Source organism: Lucilia cuprina, chromosome 6 (genome assembly GCF_022045245.1).
Source record: "Lucilia cuprina isolate Lc7/37 chromosome 6, ASM2204524v1, whole genome shotgun sequence".
In the NCBI taxonomy this organism is placed as follows: domain Eukaryota; kingdom Metazoa; phylum Arthropoda; class Insecta; order Diptera; family Calliphoridae; genus Lucilia; species Lucilia cuprina.
Genome location: NC_060954.1, coordinates 4,359,128 through 4,380,169, shown reverse-complemented (window position 1 = coordinate 4,380,169; position 21,042 = coordinate 4,359,128). Strand labels below are relative to the sequence as shown.

The 21,042-nt window shown below is 30.8% G+C and overlaps 2 protein-coding genes across 2 annotated transcripts in view; one reads left to right on the top strand and one right to left on the bottom strand.

The window, feature by feature from the left end:
• The window catches only part of LOC111678295, a 124,105-nt gene that overhangs the window by 43,680 nt on the left and 59,383 nt on the right, over window positions 1-21,042 (top strand). The window lies entirely within an intron of this gene.
• Window positions 6,819-21,042, bottom strand: part of LOC124420985 — a 139,494-nt gene continuing 125,270 nt past the window's right edge. Inside the window, exons 4-20 of the mRNA XM_046955603.1 lie at window positions 13,937-14,092; window positions 13,654-13,824; window positions 13,394-13,597; window positions 13,142-13,336; window positions 12,890-13,081; window positions 12,628-12,828; window positions 12,390-12,563; window positions 12,157-12,330; window positions 11,907-12,092; window positions 11,646-11,843; window positions 11,392-11,583; window positions 11,102-11,329; window positions 10,858-11,046; window positions 10,612-10,803; window positions 10,381-10,551; window positions 10,137-10,289; window positions 6,819-10,039 (exon numbers count right to left, since the gene is read on the bottom strand). Coding sequence (XP_046811559.1) covers window positions 6,909-10,039; window positions 10,137-10,289; window positions 10,381-10,551; window positions 10,612-10,803; window positions 10,858-11,046; window positions 11,102-11,329; window positions 11,392-11,583; window positions 11,646-11,843; window positions 11,907-12,092; window positions 12,157-12,330; window positions 12,390-12,563; window positions 12,628-12,828; window positions 12,890-13,081; window positions 13,142-13,336; window positions 13,394-13,597; window positions 13,654-13,824; window positions 13,937-13,994 — 6,009 coding nt within the window. The 5' untranslated portion in view covers window positions 13,995-14,092 and the 3' untranslated portion in view covers window positions 6,819-6,908. The remainder of the gene's footprint in view (window positions 10,040-10,136; window positions 10,290-10,380; window positions 10,552-10,611; window positions 10,804-10,857; window positions 11,047-11,101; window positions 11,330-11,391; window positions 11,584-11,645; window positions 11,844-11,906; window positions 12,093-12,156; window positions 12,331-12,389; window positions 12,564-12,627; window positions 12,829-12,889; window positions 13,082-13,141; window positions 13,337-13,393; window positions 13,598-13,653; window positions 13,825-13,936; window positions 14,093-21,042) is intronic.

The following is a 21,042-nucleotide window of genomic DNA, read 5'->3' as shown; positions in this document are numbered from 1 at the left end:
GGACCCTGATAGACGACGCCATTGTAAATAGTTTGACCCTCATTATTAACATTTGAATTTGAGTTGTCTGCCGCAGGAGCATCATAGGCTTTGTCCTGTGAGTTGGTATACTCATCTGGATTTGATGAAGCTACATTATTATAGGAATCATTTGGTTTATTGTCGTAACCATCACTGGCAGCAGGATTTACGTTGGAGGTGGGAGTATAAGAAGGTACGTTTTCATAATTAAGTACGGGTGAAGTATAACTTTCAGCATTGCTGCAAGGAGCATCATCGGCAGTAGGTACTACAATAGGGTTGTTATATACATTTGATGTTTCGGCATTATAATGGGCAGAAGGAGCTGAGGGCAAAGAGGATGAGTAAGTATCAGATGGTGTATTTGATGCTTGTTGATAAATCTGTGATGGGGTTTCGGGAGTATTAGAACCATATGACTGGGCAGAGGAAGATGCGTAGGTTTTAGGTGATTGTTGATAATTCTGTTCACCATCTGCGTTATTATAGGTTTTTTGTTCTGAGGGAGCATAATTAGAAGTTGATGAACTTGAGTATCCAGAAGAACCCTCACCTCCAACTGAAGGAGTAAGAGGTGCTGGCAAGGGTAGAGAGGAAAATGATGAATCTGTATTCCCATAAGAAGCTTGTCCAGGTTGTTGTTGTTGATTGGCATGAGGTGCTGGCAAAATCAGTGGAAAAGGTAATGAATCGGTGTTATCGCAAGTAACTTGTCCAGCATCAGATTGTTGTGAATATGGTATTGATGGGAAATTAGAATCGGAAGGATTAGAATAAGTTGAAGAAACTCCGGGGACACTAACTGCTGGTGAAGTGTAAGCTGACGGCGAAGGTTGAGATGGAGGATTAGCAACATAAGATGGATTCTGTGATTGTGAAGAATCATCGGCAGAGTAGGATTTGGAAGGACTGGGTGTATATGCTGAAGAAGAAGTTGATGCTGCATCATGTACTGATGCCGGAAATCTTTGTAAAAGCACGGGATTTGTTAAAGGTATAGTGTTAAATGGAATGGAGTCTCCGTTATTGCTAAGTGCTGAAAGAAATTGCGAAGGAATAGAATCTTTTAAAATCGGCGAATGGTTATTATAACCTGATTGGGGATAGGCTGGTGAAGGAGCTGAATCCGAAGAAGAGACGGCATAAGAATTTTGCTCTGATTGTAAAGTATTGGCTGGAGCGTAAGATTGAGGAGAGTGGGATGACGGTACTGAGTATGATGGCACAGACGGGGCAGACGGGGGAAAGATCTTAACAAGTGCTGGGTTTGTCAATGGTACGGTATTGAAAGGGATAGAGTCTAAATTATTACTATGTGCTGGAACTAGTGCTGAGGGCAATTGTGCTGGAACGGGATCAGATAAAATGGCTTCATATTTATTGTCAACAGACGACGATGTATAATCACCAGCACTTGAAAAAGATGAAGCATAATTTGGATATGCTGATGAAGGCTGTGGCGCTGGAACTGAGTTATAATCCCCGGAAACAGATGGCAAGGGAGCGGGGGCTACCAGATGTGAGGAGGATGTTTGATATGATGACGAAGACTGTGGTGCAGGTTGTTCATTATATGAATGAGCTGGAACTAGTGCTGAATCATAAGATCCTGGAGAGGAACATGGCTCTGGATTTACCGATGGACTAGAATACGAAGGTTGTGGTGCTGGTTGTGGATTATAATTTTCAGGAGCTGGTGGTGGTGCCGAGTAAGATGTCGAAGGAGATGGAACTGGAATTGAATCATAGGAACTAGGTATAGAGGGACTAGAATACGAAGGTTGTGGTGCTGGTTGTGGATTATAATATTCAAGAGCTGGTGATGGTGCCGAGTAAGATGTCGAAGGAGATGGAACTGGAATTGAATCATAGGAACTGGGTATAGGATATGGCTCTGGATTTACAGAAGGAATATAGGGTGGTTGTGGTGCTGGAGCTGAATTATAACCACTTGTAGGTGGTAGAACCGCTGGAGCTGGATTATAGTTTACTGAAGAGGGCTCAGCTGAAGATGTCGAATAAGATGGTGATGGAACTGCTGCTGGATCATACGAACCAGGGACTGGTGAAGGTGCTAGATTTGAAGAAGTTTCAGAATAAGCTGAAGAAGAACCTGCTGAAGATGTTGAGTATGATGGAGAAGGGGCTGGGAATGAAACTGGATCGAAAGGATTAGGATTGTGTGAAGGTGTTGAGTTTGAAGAATAATTAGGTGATGGCTGATTTGCAGCATTATAATTTACAGTTGAAGGAACTGGAACTGGCGCTGAATCATAGGAACTAGAAACAGGTGAAGGTACTGGATTACAATTATCGGAAATTGTTGGCGAAGAGTACGGAGCTGGTGATAGTGGTGCTGGGGAGGGGTTGTAATGAGATGCAGTAGGCGCACTAGGTGTAGGGGGACAATCAGGGTTAGGTGCTGGATAGAAAGATGGGGCTTGTGGTGGCAAAGGATCTGTTGGGGGTACTGAGTATGATGAAGAAGAATGGGATGCGGAATTGGGAGCATTTGGTAATGTTGAAAATAGTTGTAAAATGGCGGGATTAGATAAAGGTACAGTGTTGAATGGTATTGAATTAGGATTATCATTTGCTGGTGGAGGTATACACAATGGAGATACTAAAGCACCAGGAGCATTTGATGGTGTGGAATAAGAAGCTGAGGGGTCCTTAGCGGAAACTGGATCACAAGCAGGATCATAATGTGGATATGATGGCGGAGTAGGAGCCGAAGGTGAAGGGTATGCTGGATGAGCAGTATTTTGATTGTTATCAGTAGCAACAGATCCAGCATAACCTTGTTGCTGGTTATTCTGTACTGGAACTGTAGCAATAGGTAGGCTACCAGAAAACGGTAGAGACAAGCTAGGTTGTGATTGTTGAGAATTACTTAAAAATCTGGCATACCAAGGTGCAGGAGCTGGCGTAACTCGAGCAGGTGTAGCTGTTGATGTTGCAAAACCATCTCCAGGATTTGCCGAACATATGCCATTAAAGACAACTCTCCACTCTAAAAGAAAATTACAAAAAATTCCTTTAATAAAGATGCAAAATATCGTAGATACGCTTAAGAAAACTTACCAGTTCCGGTAGCTCTTTCTTCAGCTTCTAAAACACATTGATTGGGAAATGTTTTGAAAAAATTATTACGAGACACTGCACACACAGGATTTAACACTGTACAATCCGGACTATTAACAGGACAAGCTCCTAAGGCTACAGGAGTCCAAACTTGTCCCGTCAATTTAAATTCATTATACACATGCCAAATGTTATCAAATGTCCGGTTGACATTATTTAATGTAGCACATATAACTATACTATTTAAGTCATTAAAATTATTGCCCATTTGGGCCACAGTTGCCATAAAATATCCTATAAGGATTAAGAACACTTTCATTGTAATGCTGGTGCTTAAAACACTAGAATAGAACTTTTTTAATGTAAGTTAATGGAAACAGTAATTGTTTTAAAAATGTAATAATTCCCTTTTATACTATTCCATTTAATGTCGGTGCTTAATTGTTGGTCATTCAACATTTTATCAATTAATTACATGTAATTTGAGAACTACTACTTACATGTTTTGTTTCAAATACGTTTTTTTGTTGCATTTAACGTGTAGTTTTCTAAATTATTTTATCTTTTTGTTCTTTAATGTGTTTTTTTCAATTCTTTAAGTTTTGCATTTGCTACGTGTTTTTTACCATTTTAAGTGGTAGTTTATTAATGCGCAGAAATATGGATCATTATTGTGAATTTTTATGAATGAACTATGAATGAAGAAGACATCAGTGATGGCTTTTCATTGTTCTAAGACATGTTGTAAAGTAAATATTTATTAAAAAAAAAATATAATTATTTTTAAAGAAAATTTTCTTCAAAGAGAAAAAATGTTCCGATCATTTTTATTTTTATAAAAAATGTTCAATTTAATTTTGTTTTAACAGAAAATTTTAAAACTACTTTTCTTTTTAATGAAATTGTTTAAAATTTTCTGATTTTTTTTTTAAATTTTTCTATTAAAAGAAAATTTATTAAAAAATCTTCTATAAAAAGAAAAGTTTTTTATATAAAGTTTGATAACTTTAATATAAAATTCACTAAATTTTTATATAAAATTCGCTAAATGTTTATATAAAATTCGCTAAATTTTTATATAAAATTCGATAAATTTTTCTATAAAATTCGCTAAATTTTTATATAAAATTCTATAAATTTATATATAAAATTCGATAAATTTATATATAAAATTCTATAAATTTTTCTACAAAATTCAATAAATTTTTATATAAAATACGATAAATTTTTATATAAAATTCGATAAATTTTTATATAAAATTCTAAAAATTTTTATATAAAATTCTAAAAATTTCATTATTTTAAATTTGCTAACTTTTTCTATAAAATTCAATAAATTTTAAAATAAAATAAAAATAAATAAAATTTGACAAATTTTTTATATAAAATTCGATAAATTTTTAAATAAAATTCAATAAATTTTTATATAAAATTCGATAAATTTTTTATATAAAATTCGATAAATTTTTTATATAAAATTCGATAAACTTTTATATAAAATTCGATAAATTTTTATATAAAATTTGATAAATTTTTATATAAAATTGTAAAAATTTTTATATAAAATTCGATAATCTTTTTCTATAAAATTTAATGAATTTTAAAATAAAATTCGATAAATTTTTAAATAAAATTTGATAAATTTTTGTACAAAATTTTCAAATTTTTTATATAAAATTCGATAAAATAAAATTTAATAAATTTTTCTATGAATTTCGATAGTTTTTTCTATAAAATTCAATAAATTTTTATAGAAAATTTTCCATTAAATTTTTATAGAAAAATTTCAAATAAATTTTTATACAAAATTTCCATTAAATTTTTAAACAAAATTTTGTAATAAATGTTTTTTGATAAGAGTTTTGAGAAAACTTTCGATAGAATTTAATAAATTTTATTTTTATAGAAAAATGTTTTTTATAAAAAAAATTTCCTATAGAAAAATGTATAAAAATTTTTTCTATAGGAAATTTTCTTATTTATAGAAACGTTTTGATAAATATTCTGTTATATAAAAAAAATTCAAAAAACTTTCTATTTTATAGAAAATTTTCAATAAATATTGTTATTAATGGAAAATTTTAGACAATTTTTTTTTCCTTATAGAAAATATTCAAATAATTTGCTTCTTAATAGATAATGTTCAAAAAATATTCTTTTTTAAAAAAATTTTCAAATAATTTTATTTTTATGTAAAATTTTCATTTGAATAGAAAATATTCAAATAATTTTAGTTTTTATAGAAAAATGTCTATTAATTTAAATTTTTGTAAAATATGTTCAATAAATTTTCTTCTTTTTAGAAAATGTTCAAATACCTTTTTATTTCATTTTATAGGAAATCTTCTTTATAGAAAATGTTAAAATAATTTTCTTCTTTATAGCCAAATTTGGATTAATTAAATTTTTTGAGAAAATTTTCAAAAAATTTTTCTTCTTTATAGAAAATTTTCGATAAATTTTCTTCTTTATAGAAAAATTTTGATAAATTTTCTTCTTTATAGAAAATATTCAAATAATTTTCTTCTTTATACTGAATTTTCTAATAATTTTCTTCTTTGTAGAAATTTTTCAAATAATTATCTTTTTTATAGAAAATGTTCAAATGTTATTCTTCTTTATAGAAAATTTTCAAATAATATCCTTCATTATAGAAAATGCTCAAATAATATTCTTCTTTATAGAAAATTTTTCATAAAATTTCTTTTTTAGAGAAAGTTTTTGATAAATTGTCCTTTGTATAGAAAATTTTCGATAAATTTTATGTTTAAATAATATTCTTGTTTTTAGAAAATCTTTAAATGACATTCTTCTTTACAGAAAATGTTTTATAATTTTCAATTAATAAAATTTTTTTAGAAAATTTTCGATAAAATACTTTTTTTTTATTTTTTTTGGATAAATTTTCTTTTTTACAGAAAATTTTATAATAATCTTCTTCTTTAAAGAAAATTTTCTAAAAATGTTCTTCTTTATAGAAAATGTTCGATAAATTTTCCTTTTTAAAGAAAATTTTCGATATTTTTTCTTTTTTATATAAAATTTTTGATAATTTATTTTTTTATAGAAATTTTTTGATAAATTAAAAATTTTTATAAACATTTTTCTAAGAATTTTCTCCTCCATAGGAAATTTTCGATATATTTTCTTTTTTACAGAATATTTTCGATAAATTTTCTTATTTATAGAAAATTTCCTAAAAATTTACTTCTCTCTAGAAAATTCTCGATAAATTTTCTTCTTTACAGAAAATTCTCGATAGATTTCCTTCTTTATAAAAAATTCTCGATAAATTGTTTTCTTTTTAGAAAATTCCCGATAAATTTTCTTCTTTAAAGAAAATGTACCAAAAATGTTCTTCTTTGTAGAAAATTTTAAATAAAGTTTTCTTTATAGAAAATTTTCGATAAATTTTCTTTTTTGGAGAAAATAAATTTCTTCTTTATAAAAACTTCTCGACAAATTGTTTCCTTTGTAGAAATTTCTCTATAAATTTTCTTCTTGATAAAGAATATTCTATAAATTTTCTTCTTGATAAAAAATTCTCTATAAATTTTCTTCTGTATAGAAAATATTTGATAAACTTTGTAGAAAGCCTTCGTTACATTTTCTTATAAAAAGTAAATGTTTGATAACCTTCCTTCTTTATATAAAATTCAAATGATTTTTTTTATTAAATTAATTAAATAAACAACTTATTTTCATAAATTTTATTAAAAACTTAATTATATTTATTATTCCTACAAAAACAATTTAACAAAACTGGTAATTAAATATTTACAATTATTGATTTTAATCTAAACTTAATAACGACTTGTTATAGTCTTTAAAATTTCTTCTATTTGACTGAACAGAGTGGCATTAAAGACATTTAAAGGCATAGGTCCAGGCATAGGTGCGGTAGGATGAAGATAAGGCATAGACTGAAAATTATGGTGTGGCAAAGCATTAGTGGCCATAGGGGAAAGTAATGTTGAAGGTAGATGCATTTGGGGATTAACTGGGTTGTTGTAAACAGGAACTGGTGGTAGAGAAGGGAATTGAGGGTATTGAGGTAGTTCGGATTTATCGACTTCAGCATCTGATAGATTGCCCTCAGTCTCTTCAGTTGGTTGATTGTTGTCATTTTCTCTGTTACCTTTGAAAGGTAATGATTTTGGTATATGGGCAGCAATGTTATTTAAAGGAGAGAAAGAGTTTAAAAATGGTTCAGGTGGAGGGGGTAAAAACATGAGAGGTGATGGATGAGTTTGAGGCAGTATTTGATTAAAAACTGCAGGACTAGAGGGATTTAGAGGGAACTGAGAAGGAGTTTCTTGTATTTTTAAAGGATTGCTATGACTTTGTGATTGACTATTGCTGTTATATTCCGAAGCTTGTGGTAAGGGCATTAGGTTTGGCATTGGTGAACCAAAGGGAGTACTCATAGCTGCTAAGGAAGTTATATATTGCAAAGGATTAAAAGGATTATTAACATTTGGAGCCGATTCCATTAAAGCTCCCAAATTAGATTGATTTACTAAGGGCATAAAAGGATTATAAGGATTAGCGGCAGCATCTGTATATTGTGGCATAAAGGCAGGATAATGAGAGAAGGCATGATGATTGTTGGGTGATAATAAAGGTAAAACGGGATGGTTAGGAGCTGTGTATATAAAATTGTATGTAGGAGCATCATAGACTGGCGCTTTATAAACAGCCCCATTATAAATTTCACCCTTTTTGGTACTATTATACTTTGAAGGATATTCCTCTCGTTTGGTATAATTTGATTGATTTTCAACATCCTCAAACAAAGGATATGCTGCAGTAGTTTCACTTCCAATCGTAGTTAGCACTTGTTTTACTAAAGTTTCATCATCCTCCTCCTCAGCATCACTTTCGGATAAAAGAGCTTCAAAAACTTCTAAAATTTTTTCAGTGTTTTCCGTAGTATTCACTTGAGATTGAGTAGAATATTTAGGGATTTGTTCATTTGGTTTGGAGCCCTTATAGTCTTGGTAACTGTAGGCAGACGAAGGCGAATTAATGTCATTGTTTGTATTTATTCCAGTTGCCAAATTTGATTTGAGTTGATTTTGTCCAGACCATTTATCAGTTTTACTGATCTCAGCCGAATCCATTAAGCCATATGCTTCATCACTATAAACTCCGAATTTTGGTTCCTTTTCATTTACAGTAACTGGTTTAAAATTATCATTTGGTGTATCTTCTTCATAACTTATATCCGCTTCCAGACTTTCATCACTGTGGTGGAAATTCCCAAGTAGATTTTCATGGTTGTCTATATCTTTTGGACCCACGTAATATTCCGGTCTAAACAAAGCCGAGTTCGAATCGATGTTTGATTGCTCAAGATCTGTTTGTCCTTGATGATTTCCAAATATTTCTTTAAAACTAAAGGCATCATCATGATCCTGGTCAACTCTATGTAAATCTGTATTTAAATTAAGATTAAGTTGTTCTGGACTTGCAAAGACTTGATCCCTTTGTTCAGTATTTGAATTATAATTGGGTTGTCCTAGATTTCCATAAATTTCTTGAAATCTTCCCTTAGCATCTTTAGATGAAGCAGTATCTGGATAAGGGTTTGTTGGTCCAGAGTGGGCCAAGTTTTGGACTTTTTGTCCGATCGCTTGTCCTGGATTTGTTCTAATCAAAACCTGTTCTTTAGTATTTGCTTTTGTTTTTCCCAGATTTGCTTTAATTTGATCTTGCTGCTTAGTATTAAGATCTCTTTCCTTTCCTTGTGATTGTTTGGTCATATCATGGGGTTTTGGACTTCCAAACTCCTCCTCAAGCCTTTCTTGAATCAATTTTATTATATTCTTTCCCTCTTTGTCTCCCAGCACATTGAAATCTTCTCGATTTTCTTTGTTCTTAAAAGTATTTAAATTTTTCTCAGAAGTTCTAACATTTCCCGATTTTGCATTATTATTTGAAGTAATTTTTAGATTACTGGTCGATAAAGAACCGGGTATCTTTTTAACCGTGTTTGTATGTCCTGATTTTAAATTGTAGTTTTTAGAAGTTCCCTGCTTTCCTTTGGGCTCTGTGGAGTAAGTTGGCTTTATGGATTCCTTGTTCCCAGTCTTGTCGTTATTGCTTTCTGAATGTTTCTTCTCTTCAAAAGAATTCTTTTTAGTTTCAACATTGGAATTTCCTAATTTTCTCTCGTCGGCTTTATTCCCATTAGAATTGATTGAATCTTCTCCATAGATAAAAGTATAAGTGGAATTTGTTTTATTGTGTTTGTAGGTGTAAGTATTATCATCAATTGTAAAGGATCCTTCAACTTCGTGTGATTTTGAAATATCATCTTCCTCCTCCTCATATTCCTCTTCATCATCTTCCCAACTAATATATTCTTCATCATTTTCATTCTCTTGTGAATAATCTTCACCACTATTACAGCCACAGTTCTCATCATAGTATCCTTTTGAACTGTCATCGATTTCAGCACTATCAACTTCAGTACTGTACTCATAGCTGCACTGATGGTGTGGTGTTGAGGCTGTTGTAGGAGAATATCTAGGGTAGTCAGTAGCTTTAGGTTTTACTGTAGTTGAAGAATATTTGCGATATGTTTCAGTTGTACTTTTGGGAGAAGTTGTAGTTGCTGTAATAGTTTTCGTTGTAGTTGTGTGGTAAGGTTTAGCGGCAGTAGTTTTTGAGGTTGAGGACCGCGGTGCAGTTGTAGTCTTAGGTGTTGTAGTACTTGTTTTTAAAATAGTTGTAGTTTTCCTTGTAGTTGACAGCTTGGGAGTTGTTGTAGTTGTGGTTCTCGAAGTAGTGGTGGTGCTTGTCTTCGGTGTCGTTGATGTTGTAGTAGGCTTTGTAGTAGCACTTTCCGTTGCTAAGAAAAATGCTTTATTAGCTACTTTGGCAAGAGGAGTTAAGGGTAGACATTCATCGTTGTGAAGCAATGACCAAGCTAAGACACAGAGAAATTGAATATTTATTAGAAATTATTCTGGTGTTTAAAATAAGAGTAGAAGGGTCTTAGTCCTTTTTGTACTTCTTTCACTTACCAATACCAGTTTTTCTTATTTCCTCTTGCAATACGGACGAATCGTCAAAGATTCTTTTAATGTTTCCATCAGTGGCGCATATCGGTTGCAATTCAATACTATCAGTTTCAAAATTCTTAATAAGACAGGGCCCATTGTTTATAAGTTCCCAAGCTAAGAAAGAAAAGAAGATATTAACCACATATAAAGGCGAAATTTTTTAAGGTTTAGTTCCACAATTCGTCAAGTTAAGCCTATTACTTACCTATATTCGTTTTACACACACTTCTCTGGAATTCACATTTATTGGGAAACTCTCTTAGTTCGCCTTTGAATCTGGCGCATACTGGTCTAAATTCTTTGGTGCAAAATTTGGGACATGAAATTCTTAATTTAGATGTGGATGGACAGGGACCCTCGTTAACTATTTTCCATTCTATTTTCAGAAATAAGAGTTCATATAAAATTTTTATAAAATCTATCTTAATAAACTTACTATTTTTAGTTTCACATATGGTTATTTGCATTTCACAACGATTACCAAATTCCCTTAATTCAGAATTGAATTCCGCACATACCGGTCTTAAATTGTCAGTACAAAATTGTGGGCATGGCGGTGTTAGGGGCGCTAGTGTTAACTTTTTGTCAACGTTTGAAAAACAAGGACCAGAATTTACGAAAATCCAAGCTAAAGAAAATTTCGATTAATTTAGTTATAGGTTGGAGATCTGTTTAAACTTACGTTTATTTGATTCACAATTTTCTCTTTGCAATTCACATCTATTGGGAAATTCTCTTAATTCAGACTCGAACTGAGCACATACTGGTTCATATTCGCGAGAACAAAACTTGGGACAACTTACTAAGGGAGTGGGTGTTAACTTTTCCTCGGAGTTGGCAAAACAAGGACCAGAATTTACGAAAACCCAAGCTTTAAGAAAATCTTTGTTAGTTGTGTTAATAGTTCGGGATTGCTTTAGACTTACGTTTATTTGATTCACAATTTTCTCTTTGCAATTCACATCTATTGGCAAATTCTCTTAATTCAGACTCGAACTGAGCACATACTGGTTTATATTCTCGAGAACAAAACTTGGGACAGCTAACTAAGGGAGTTGGTGTTAATTTTTTAGCCAAGTTCATAGAACTTATAGAGGAAGTTGGTGAAACTGGTTTATTCGTGGAACATGGACCCAAATTGACAAGCTCCCATTCTATAATGAATAAGAAAGATATAAGTACCTGTTATATAATCATTTTATTTCGGAAAATTTACTTTCATCTGATTCACATTTCCATGACTCCAATACGCATTTATTGGAGAATTCTCTTAACTCCTCGTTAAGTTTGGCGCATACAGGATCGAACTCTCGTGTGCAAAATTTCGGACATTTATTTGGTGAAGACTGTACAGCTGAAGCTGGTTTAATGGTGGCGGAACATCGGCCCATTTTGACAAGTTCCCATTCTTTAAAGAAAATTTAAAAATTGAGAACAAAATTCTGATTAAATTTTTTTAATTATATTTACTTTCATCTGTTTCACAATTCCACAATTCCAATTCACATTTATTGGAAAACTCTTTTAACTCTTCGTTAAGTTTAGCGCATACAGGATTAAACTCTCGTGTGCAAAACTTCGGACATTTATTTGTTGAAGATAGTAAAACTGGTGTATTCGAAACTGATTCGATCGAGGGACATGGACCCTTATTAACAAATTCCCATTCTTTAAAAGAAAACCAAAAAAATTAATATCAAATTCAGATTAATTCTCTAAAATTATATTTACTTTCATTGGTATCACATTTCCACGATTCCAATACACATCTATTGGAAAATTGTCTTAGTTCATTATTGAGCTTAGCGCAAACAGGATCAAACTCTCGAGTACAAAACTTGGGACATTTTGGTGGAAAGACTTGGATCAAACTAGGAGTTTGCATAGAACAAGGCCCGTGTTTAACTAACTCCCATTCTAATAGGAGAGAGAGGCGATCAAGTTTAACAAATTTTTTAAATGATCAAGATTCTGAACTTACTTTTATTATTTTCACATATGGCTTTCAGTAGCACACATTTATTTGGAAATTCTCTTTCTTCTCCCTTAAATTCAGCACAAACAGGCCGATATTCTCTAGTGCAAAACTGAGGACATTCATTGATTTCAGCTGATGAATCGGAGAAGCATGGTCCTTGTTTTACTACTTGCCATTCTGAAGTTTTGAAAATATTAAAAACTCATTTAATAAACTTACTCATTTAGTGAACTTACTTTGTTTGGTTTCACATATGGTCCTTTGGAGATCACAATTATTAAAGAATTCTCTTAGATCATTTTCAAACTGAGCACAGATGGGTCTATATTCTAAAGTGCAAACTTGAGGACATTTAGATTGTTCAATTAACTGCTCTGAATTACAATTGCCCTCATGAACAATTTCCCATTCTGTAATAAAAATTTTCACAATAACTTTATCTGGTCTATATCTCATAATATGAAAAGATCATACTTTGCTTAGTTAAACATATTGTACTCTCTAAATCGCACTTATTTGAAAACTCTCTCAATTCATTATTAAACTGAGCACAAATGGGACTATACTCCAAAGTACAAAATTGTGGACATCTGGTCTCTTGGGAAAGTTTAGCAGCTTTTTGATTAAACACCGATATGCCTGAAGAGCAGGGTCCATTATTAACTACTTGCCAGTCTGTAAGTGGATAAGTTTTATAAAAATTTTATTTTAATTCTTTAATCTCTCAAATATCTACCTTGACCAGTTTCACAAATGGTTGTCTCCAATTCACATTTATTGCCAAATTCTCTTAATTCCTGCTCGAACTGAGCACAAATGGGTCTGTACTCTAAAGTACAAAACTGAGGACATTTGGGCTTTTGTTCTAGCTTTAAAGCTTTATTATTTGAAACGCTTGGGCAGGGGCCTTGCTCAATAATTTGCCAATCTTGAAAGAAGTAATTAAATTAAAACGGACTTAATCTATATAATTTGATGCAAAACTTACCCTCCTTATTTCTGCAAATGGCAGTTTCTAGTTCACACTTATTGGCAAACTCTCTTAACTCATTTCCCAACTTAGCACATATGGGATCATATTCCAAAGTGCAAAACACGGGACACTTGTTTTTAGGCTTTAACAAATCTAAAGCCATATTTGCTTTGCTTTCCTGACAAGGTCCTCTTCTTATAATATCCCATTCTATATAAATATATCAATTAAATAGTAAATCTATTTTAATTCCCATAGAAAACTTACTCTGCTTAGTTTGACATATGGTAGTTTTAAGTTCACATTCATTAGAGAATTCCTTTTCCAAAGTCATAAATCTAGCACAAATCGGTTGATATTCTAGAGTACAAAACTCAGGGCAATCATTATCTTGTGCAGGTGATTTAAAGGGACTTGAAACGTTGATATCCTTAATAGCTACACAATAGCTAGTGTCAACTAACTGCCAATCTGATATTATATTTTCAATTAAATTTTGAACTATTCTTTATTCTTATGAAACTTACCTATCTTGGTCTCACATTTCTCTTTATCTAATTGACATTGATTGCGGAACTGTTTTAAGTCTGTTTGATATTGAGCACATACTGGTTTATATTCTAAGGTACAAACTTGAGGACATTGGGAGTGTGGGGCAGGATTTGAGGCACACAAACCGGAAGATACAATGCGATGCTCTAAACGTTAATGAGGGAAATAGTAAATAAGTAGTATCAAATTAGAGAAAACAATTTAACAGACTTCAGATCAAGAAGTCAGCTAAGCTATATTATCCAATTATTTGCTTACCTTGTTGGATGAAACATATTTTTCGTTCTACTTCACAGGGATTGGGAAAATTTTCCATTTCACCAGTTAAGACATTGACAGCACATACTGGTTCATGAATTGCACCACAGGGAGCACACTGAGGACTGCAGTAACTTAAAGGACATTCAAAGTATTCTAAAGAAAAAGTACACTTAAATGTTTGGTATATATAAAGGCAAAACTATGGTGTATATACAGGCTATATACAGACTTTAGTTCACTACTAAAGTCTGTACTATAGTAGTTAAGATTATAGTCTAAACTATAGTCCATATTAAGTATAGGCTAGACTATAGTCTTGATTATAGACTAGACTATAGTCTAGATTATAGAATGGACTATAGTCTAGATTATAGAATGGACTATAGTCCATACAATAGAATAAAACATAGTTCAAACTATAGACTATACTAAAGTCCCGACTAAAGTCTAAATTATATTTGAGACTATAGTCCTGATAGCTGACAGACTACAGTAAACTATATTTCAGACTATTGCAAAGACTATAGTACAGACAGCTGTTAAGACTATAGACTAAAATATAGTCCAAACTATAGAATATAAAATAGTCCAGACTATAAACTAGACTATAGACTAGACTATAGTCCAATTTATAGACTATACTATAGCCCAGATTATAGACTATTATAGTTCAGACTATAAACTAAACTATAGATCGGAACATAGAGTAAACTTAAGTGCAGACTATTAAGTAGATCATAGACTAGATTTTAGACTAGACTATAGTCCTAACTAAAGATAGAGTAAAGTAAAGTCCAGATTATAGATTTTACTATATATATATATATATATATATTAATATATATATATATATATATATATATATATATATATATATATATATATATAATATATATATATATATATATATATATATATATATATATATGTATATATATATATATATAATATATATATATATATTATATATATATATATATATATATATTATATATATATATATATATATATATATATATATATATATAAGACTAAAGACTAGGCTATACTCCGACTATAACCCAGTCTATAGTCTGGACTATAGTAAAGTAAAGTCCAAACTATAAGTTAGATTATAAGCCGGTCCAAGCACTAAACTACAAATTACTTTATAGGCTATAGACTAGACTTTAGTTCAAACTTTTAACTGGACCTCTATGGCCATTATAGTCCAGACTATAGGCTAGACTATAGTTCAAATTATGTCAATACTATAGTCCAGATTAGGTACTATTATAATCAAGGCTATAGTGTAGACTGTAGTCCAGATCATAGAGTAAAGTATAGTCCAGACTATAGTACACACTATAGTTTGTAGACTATAGTTTAGACTATAGTTTGGACTTGGCTATAGTTTGGACTATAGACTATAGATTGGGCTATTGATTAGAGTAAAGTATAGTACAGACTATAAATTAGACTATAGGTCGAACTATAGACTAAACTATAAATTACTCTATAGTCCGGACTATAGACTAGACTTTAGCCCAAACTATTAACTAGACCATATACCAGATTGTAGACTATACTTTAAACTTAGCTAAAGTCCAAACTATAAACCAGACAATAGACAAAAGCTTATAGTCTAAATTATGGACTACACTATAGTTCGGACTATATATGTATGTTTTACTTACCCTTTAATCCTTGCATTAACTGTTCAAAATTTTTCACTTCTAACAGACATTTATTATCAAAATACAACACTTCTTCACCATTTGTAGCACACAAGGGCTGTTTTATTTTAGGGCAAGTACCCTGGCCCATTTTATTATAATCAACCACTTCAACTTCGTTGTTAACTTGATCATTAGCCTTATGGGGATAATTAAAAAAGGCTAAAATACCTAAAACTTTAAGGCTTAGCAGTAATTGAAATAGAAATTTCATATTTTTTTTATTTGGTTTGAAGAGATGATTATGTAAAAAGTCTTAACCTAGTACTAGTAATAATATGGCCAACAAAAACTAATTTATATAGTAAACACTTTTTTAAAGCAATAAAACATTGTTGTAAAGAAATTATCTGGAGCCAAGAAATAATCAAAACGAACGTGTTGGTTATGCACAAAATAACGAGAAAATAAAGGGCTTATTTTGAATGAGTTTTTAACTTAGAAGACGTGTTAAAGAATTGATGAATAAAAAAAACACAAAACACTAGCTAATAGATAACTTACAAGAAAATATGTAAAGCAAGTTATATACATACATATACTTTCAAATGAAAAGAAGGTTTTAGCTAGAATATTGTTTTAAAACCAGATACATATTTATGGAAGACGAACGCATTTGTAGATGCTGGCATATCCTAAACATTATTTAGCTTGAATGAATGTAAACAAACTTTAGAAAATTTTCCGGAAGAATGTAAGACACGTTCGTAGTAGTGACTGGCAGATAAGGTGTTAAATTGATAAATTAGCATTTTCATTTTCTAAGTGGAAAATAAAATTCTGGTTTTAAATGCTAACATTCACTCTTTTGAGAGTTTTTTTCGTAAAAAAAGAGACAGTTTGATAGAGCTGGTTATGAAGATCATATCTTAAAACTAACAGTTAACTTTAAGTTTTAAACCACAAACCCAAAGAGCCACAGAGACAGAGACAGAGAGAGAGAGGAAGAGAGAGAATGTTAAACGAGATCTTTTAGCTGATAACTAAAGACAGGTGTTTTGAAAGCAGAAAAAAAGAGAGAATTTAAGAGAAGAATGAACAACCAAAACAAAACACGAAAAAAGATCATTAAAAATAGCGGCTTAAAAAAACACACACAACCAGTTAAGCTATAGTTATGTAGATACAATACAATCAGTTTAAATGTTTAGGCCGTTTAAATCAGACGTGTTTTTAAGCAATATAACGGAAAGAAAATTTGAAAAAAAATAATCGCATTTAAAATAATTTAAACAAATTTTAAACACAATCAAAAAAATTACGTTTATACAAAAATTAAAAACATAACTTTTTTTTAAAAGTGTTCTAAAGTTGTATTTGAATTTGAAAGAAAATTTTTTATTAAAATAAAATCTTAAAAAATTTTAAAAGTGTTTTCTAAAGATTTTTTGGGGAATTAAAAGAAAAAAAGAAAAAGTTTATAAAAATTTTAAGTCAAACAATAGAAGTTTAAATGAAATGCATAAATTATCATTAATTAAACATGAAAATTGTTTATTTGTTTAGTTAAAGTGCAATAAAAAATAAAATAAAAAATACTTTGTAAAAGTTTTAAAATAAAGCTGTAAAAAGTTTTTAAGCAGAAGTGTTAAACAGTTTAAATTGTTTTGGAATTAATTAAATAATTTATAAGGTAAATTTTAGAATTTTGTTCACATCACACTATTGCTAACTCCAATGTTTGTTATAAATCAAATTAACTTTTGTTTCCTCAAAAGCTTAATGGGTTAACTTAAGAAATTGTGAAATAATATAGAATTTATAATTACTATCTAATACACTAATTGTTTTTAATTTCATGCAATTTAAATTAAAAAAAACAGACTTAATCACTTTGACAAATAAAAAGCGTAATTGAGAAAAAAATATATTTCAACAGAAGAGAAGTGAGAAAATGTGTAAATATGATTTGATTTCAAAAATTTTTAAATTTTGTACTCAAAAAGCTTTTTGTACCAAGGTCCCTAGAAGTTTTTCAGAATTAGGATCTTTAGCAGGATGACAAGTTAAACATGCTTAGACGTATAGACGGATGGATGGAGAGAATTCTCTTCGGATTTACTATATAAAGTTAAGACTAACGGACGGATGGACTTTAAGCAGGAATATTTTTAGATGCCGCAAACACCAGCTCAGGTTTATAATACCAATACATTCTTTACCCTCATTTAAAAACAATTTTTGTATCAAAATTTAGAGAATTCTCTTCGGGATTACGTTATTAAGTTAAGACTTACGGACGGACGGACGGATGGAATATTATTAAATGCCACAAACACCAGCTCAGGTTTATAATACCAATACATTCATTACCCTCATTTAAAACCAATTTTTGTATCAAAGTTTAGAGAATTCTGTTTGGGATAACGATATTAAGTTAAGACTTACGGACGGGCGGACGGACGGACAAATGGATAGACTTTAAACAGGGATATTTTTAGATGCCCCAAACACCAGCTCAGGTTTATAATACCAATACTTTCCTTACCCTAATTTAAAACCAATTTTTGTATCCAAATTTACAAAATTCTCTTCGGGATTATTAAGTTAAAAGTTATGGACGGACGGATGTATGAACTTTAAAGAGGGATATTTATAGAAACATACCAACAAACACCAGCTCAGGTGCATAATTCCAATGCTTTACTTACCCCCATTCGAGACCAACTTTTGTATCAATGTTCAGAAAATTGTCTTTGGGATTACAATAATAAATTAAAACTTACGGACGGACAAATGGATGGACTTTAAACAGAGATATTTTTAGACAAAGTATCAATACATTCCTTATCCTCCTTCAGAAACAGCTTTTCTATCAAACTTCAGAGAATTCTCTTCGGGACTACATTATTAAGTCCGATTAGAAGTTATATATGGATAGACAGATGGTCGCATGAAGGGATGGACGGACGGACTTTAAACGAGAATATTTTTAGATGCCACACAAATCAACACAAACACACGTTAGCACAAACGCATAATACTGTCCTTAACCTTTGTTTGAAACCAAAATGCCTTGTGTATAAAAGTTCGTTGAATTCTCTTCAGGATAACGATCTTTAGCTGGATTATAAGTTAGGCTTGGATAGACGGATGATCGAATGGATGGATGGACTTTTAAGGGAAATAATTTTGGATGCCACACAAATCCGTGCAAATGCATAATCTCATTTAGGAATCAAAAAGTCTTGTTCACAAAAGTTCATTGACCTCTATTCAGTATTACGTTTTATATCTCGATTACGAGTAAAACATGGATAGACGGACTAATATTAAGATATTCCTAGATGACACAGGGATAGATAGTATTCAAAATATCACATATCGAATCATATCAAACGTAACGTAACGAAAATGTCAGTAAACTTGTTCAATTCTAAACAATCGTTTATAAAGGTCAAAGGTCAAAACTAAGAAAATTTAAAATTTTCCATAAAAATGCAAAGAATTACAATGAATTTGTTATAAAATCTTAGATAAAATAAAAGAAAAGGCATAATAAAAAAACTTTTAATTAAATTTTAGCACTTTAAGACTTAAGGGTCAAAGGTCAAATTCTGAAATATTTTGCAATTTCCATTAAAAAAACAATAAAATTTAAATAGTTTTTTTTATTGAATTTTAATCTTAAACTTAAGCGAATGATACTGTAAAGTTTTGACATCAAATTAAAAATCTAATTAACCCTTACCTGCTCTTGGGGTCAAAATGCAAATATTTTTTTATTTTGTTTAAATTTATCTATTTGTTATCATTTCTTCTCTAGTTTTCCTTCTATAGAAAATTCATCCAAATAATTTGACAACAATAAAATAAAACAACACCTAAAATCATACATTTCTCTACACACACACCTTCTAACGCTGTTAGAATTTTTTCTTTCTATTTATAAAACTTAAACTAAATTATGCATATTTATTAAGGCAAATCATCAACAACATCCCACATTCATTTTAATTCTATTTAAACTAAAACTAAAAATTTACATATGAAAAACTCATAAAATTTATTTCTATCTGTGGTTAGATAGAGACAGAACTAACAAACAAACAACCAACTTTTCCTAACAAAAGTAAATCTTCTTACCAAAAAATAACGGTTCAATCAATTTAAACCATAATAGTAATAAAAATAATAAAAAAAACTAAAAACAACACATTTGTTTTGTTTTTCATAGCTTTTTGTATTTGGCTCTAACAAAAAAAAAACTGTTACTGTTTCTGCCCCCTAAACAAGAAGCATACAGCAAACCAAGAACCAAACCCAATAATCATCATGCATAAACTTTAGTTTAGAAAATAAATAAAAAACAGAACTCCATATTTATATGGAAAATAAGAAAAAAGAAGTAATAATAATAAAATATATTAAAACTATAACATTAACCCATTAGGGATCGAAGGAGGGGAAAATATGCAAGTATCCTGGCTGTTGTCTGGGATGGCCTGATTTGAAGTATTGTTAATCCAGAATATAGTCAAAACTAAAGTCCAGACTGTAGTCTATACTATAGTCCAGACTGTAGTCTATACTATAGACCAGACTGTATATCTATAGTCTGGACTATAGTCTTGTCTATACTCTGGACTATAGTTTTTTATATAGTCTATACTATAGTCTTGTCTATAGTCTGGACTATAGTTTTGTCTATAGTCTGGACTATAGTTTTGTCTATAGTCTGGACTATAGTCTTGTCTATAGTCTGGACTGTAGTGTTGTCTATATTCTTGTCTATAGTCTGGACTATAGTCTTGTCTATAGTCTGGACTATAGTCTGGAATATAGTCTTGCCTATAGTCTGGACTATAGTGTTGTCTATAGTCGGGTCTATAGTCTGGACTATAGTCTTGTCTATAGTCTGGACTATAGTCTTGTCTATAGTCTGGACTATAGTCTGGAATATAGTCTTGCCTATAGTCTGGACTATAGTGTTGTCTATAGTAGGGACTATAGTCTGGACTATAGTCTTGTCTATAGTCTTGTCTATAGTCTTGACTATAGTCTTGTCTGTAGTCTGGACTGTAGTCTTGTTTATAGTCTGGACTATAGTCTTATCTATAGTCTAGACTATAGTCTTGTCTATAGTCTGTACTATAGTCTTGTCTATAGTCTGTACTATAGTCTTGTCTATAGTCTGGACTATAGTCTTGTCTATAGTCTAGACTATAGTCTTGCCTATAGTCTGGACTATAGTCTTGTCTATAGTCTGGACTATAGTCTGGACTATAGTCTTGTCTATAGTCTGGACTATAGTCTTGTCTATAGTCTGGACTATAGTCTTGTCTATAGTCTGGACTATAGTCTTGTCTATAGTATGTACATTGTTATTGTTTTTAGTCTGGACTGTAGTTTTGTCTATAGTCTGGACTGTAGTCTTATCTATAGTCT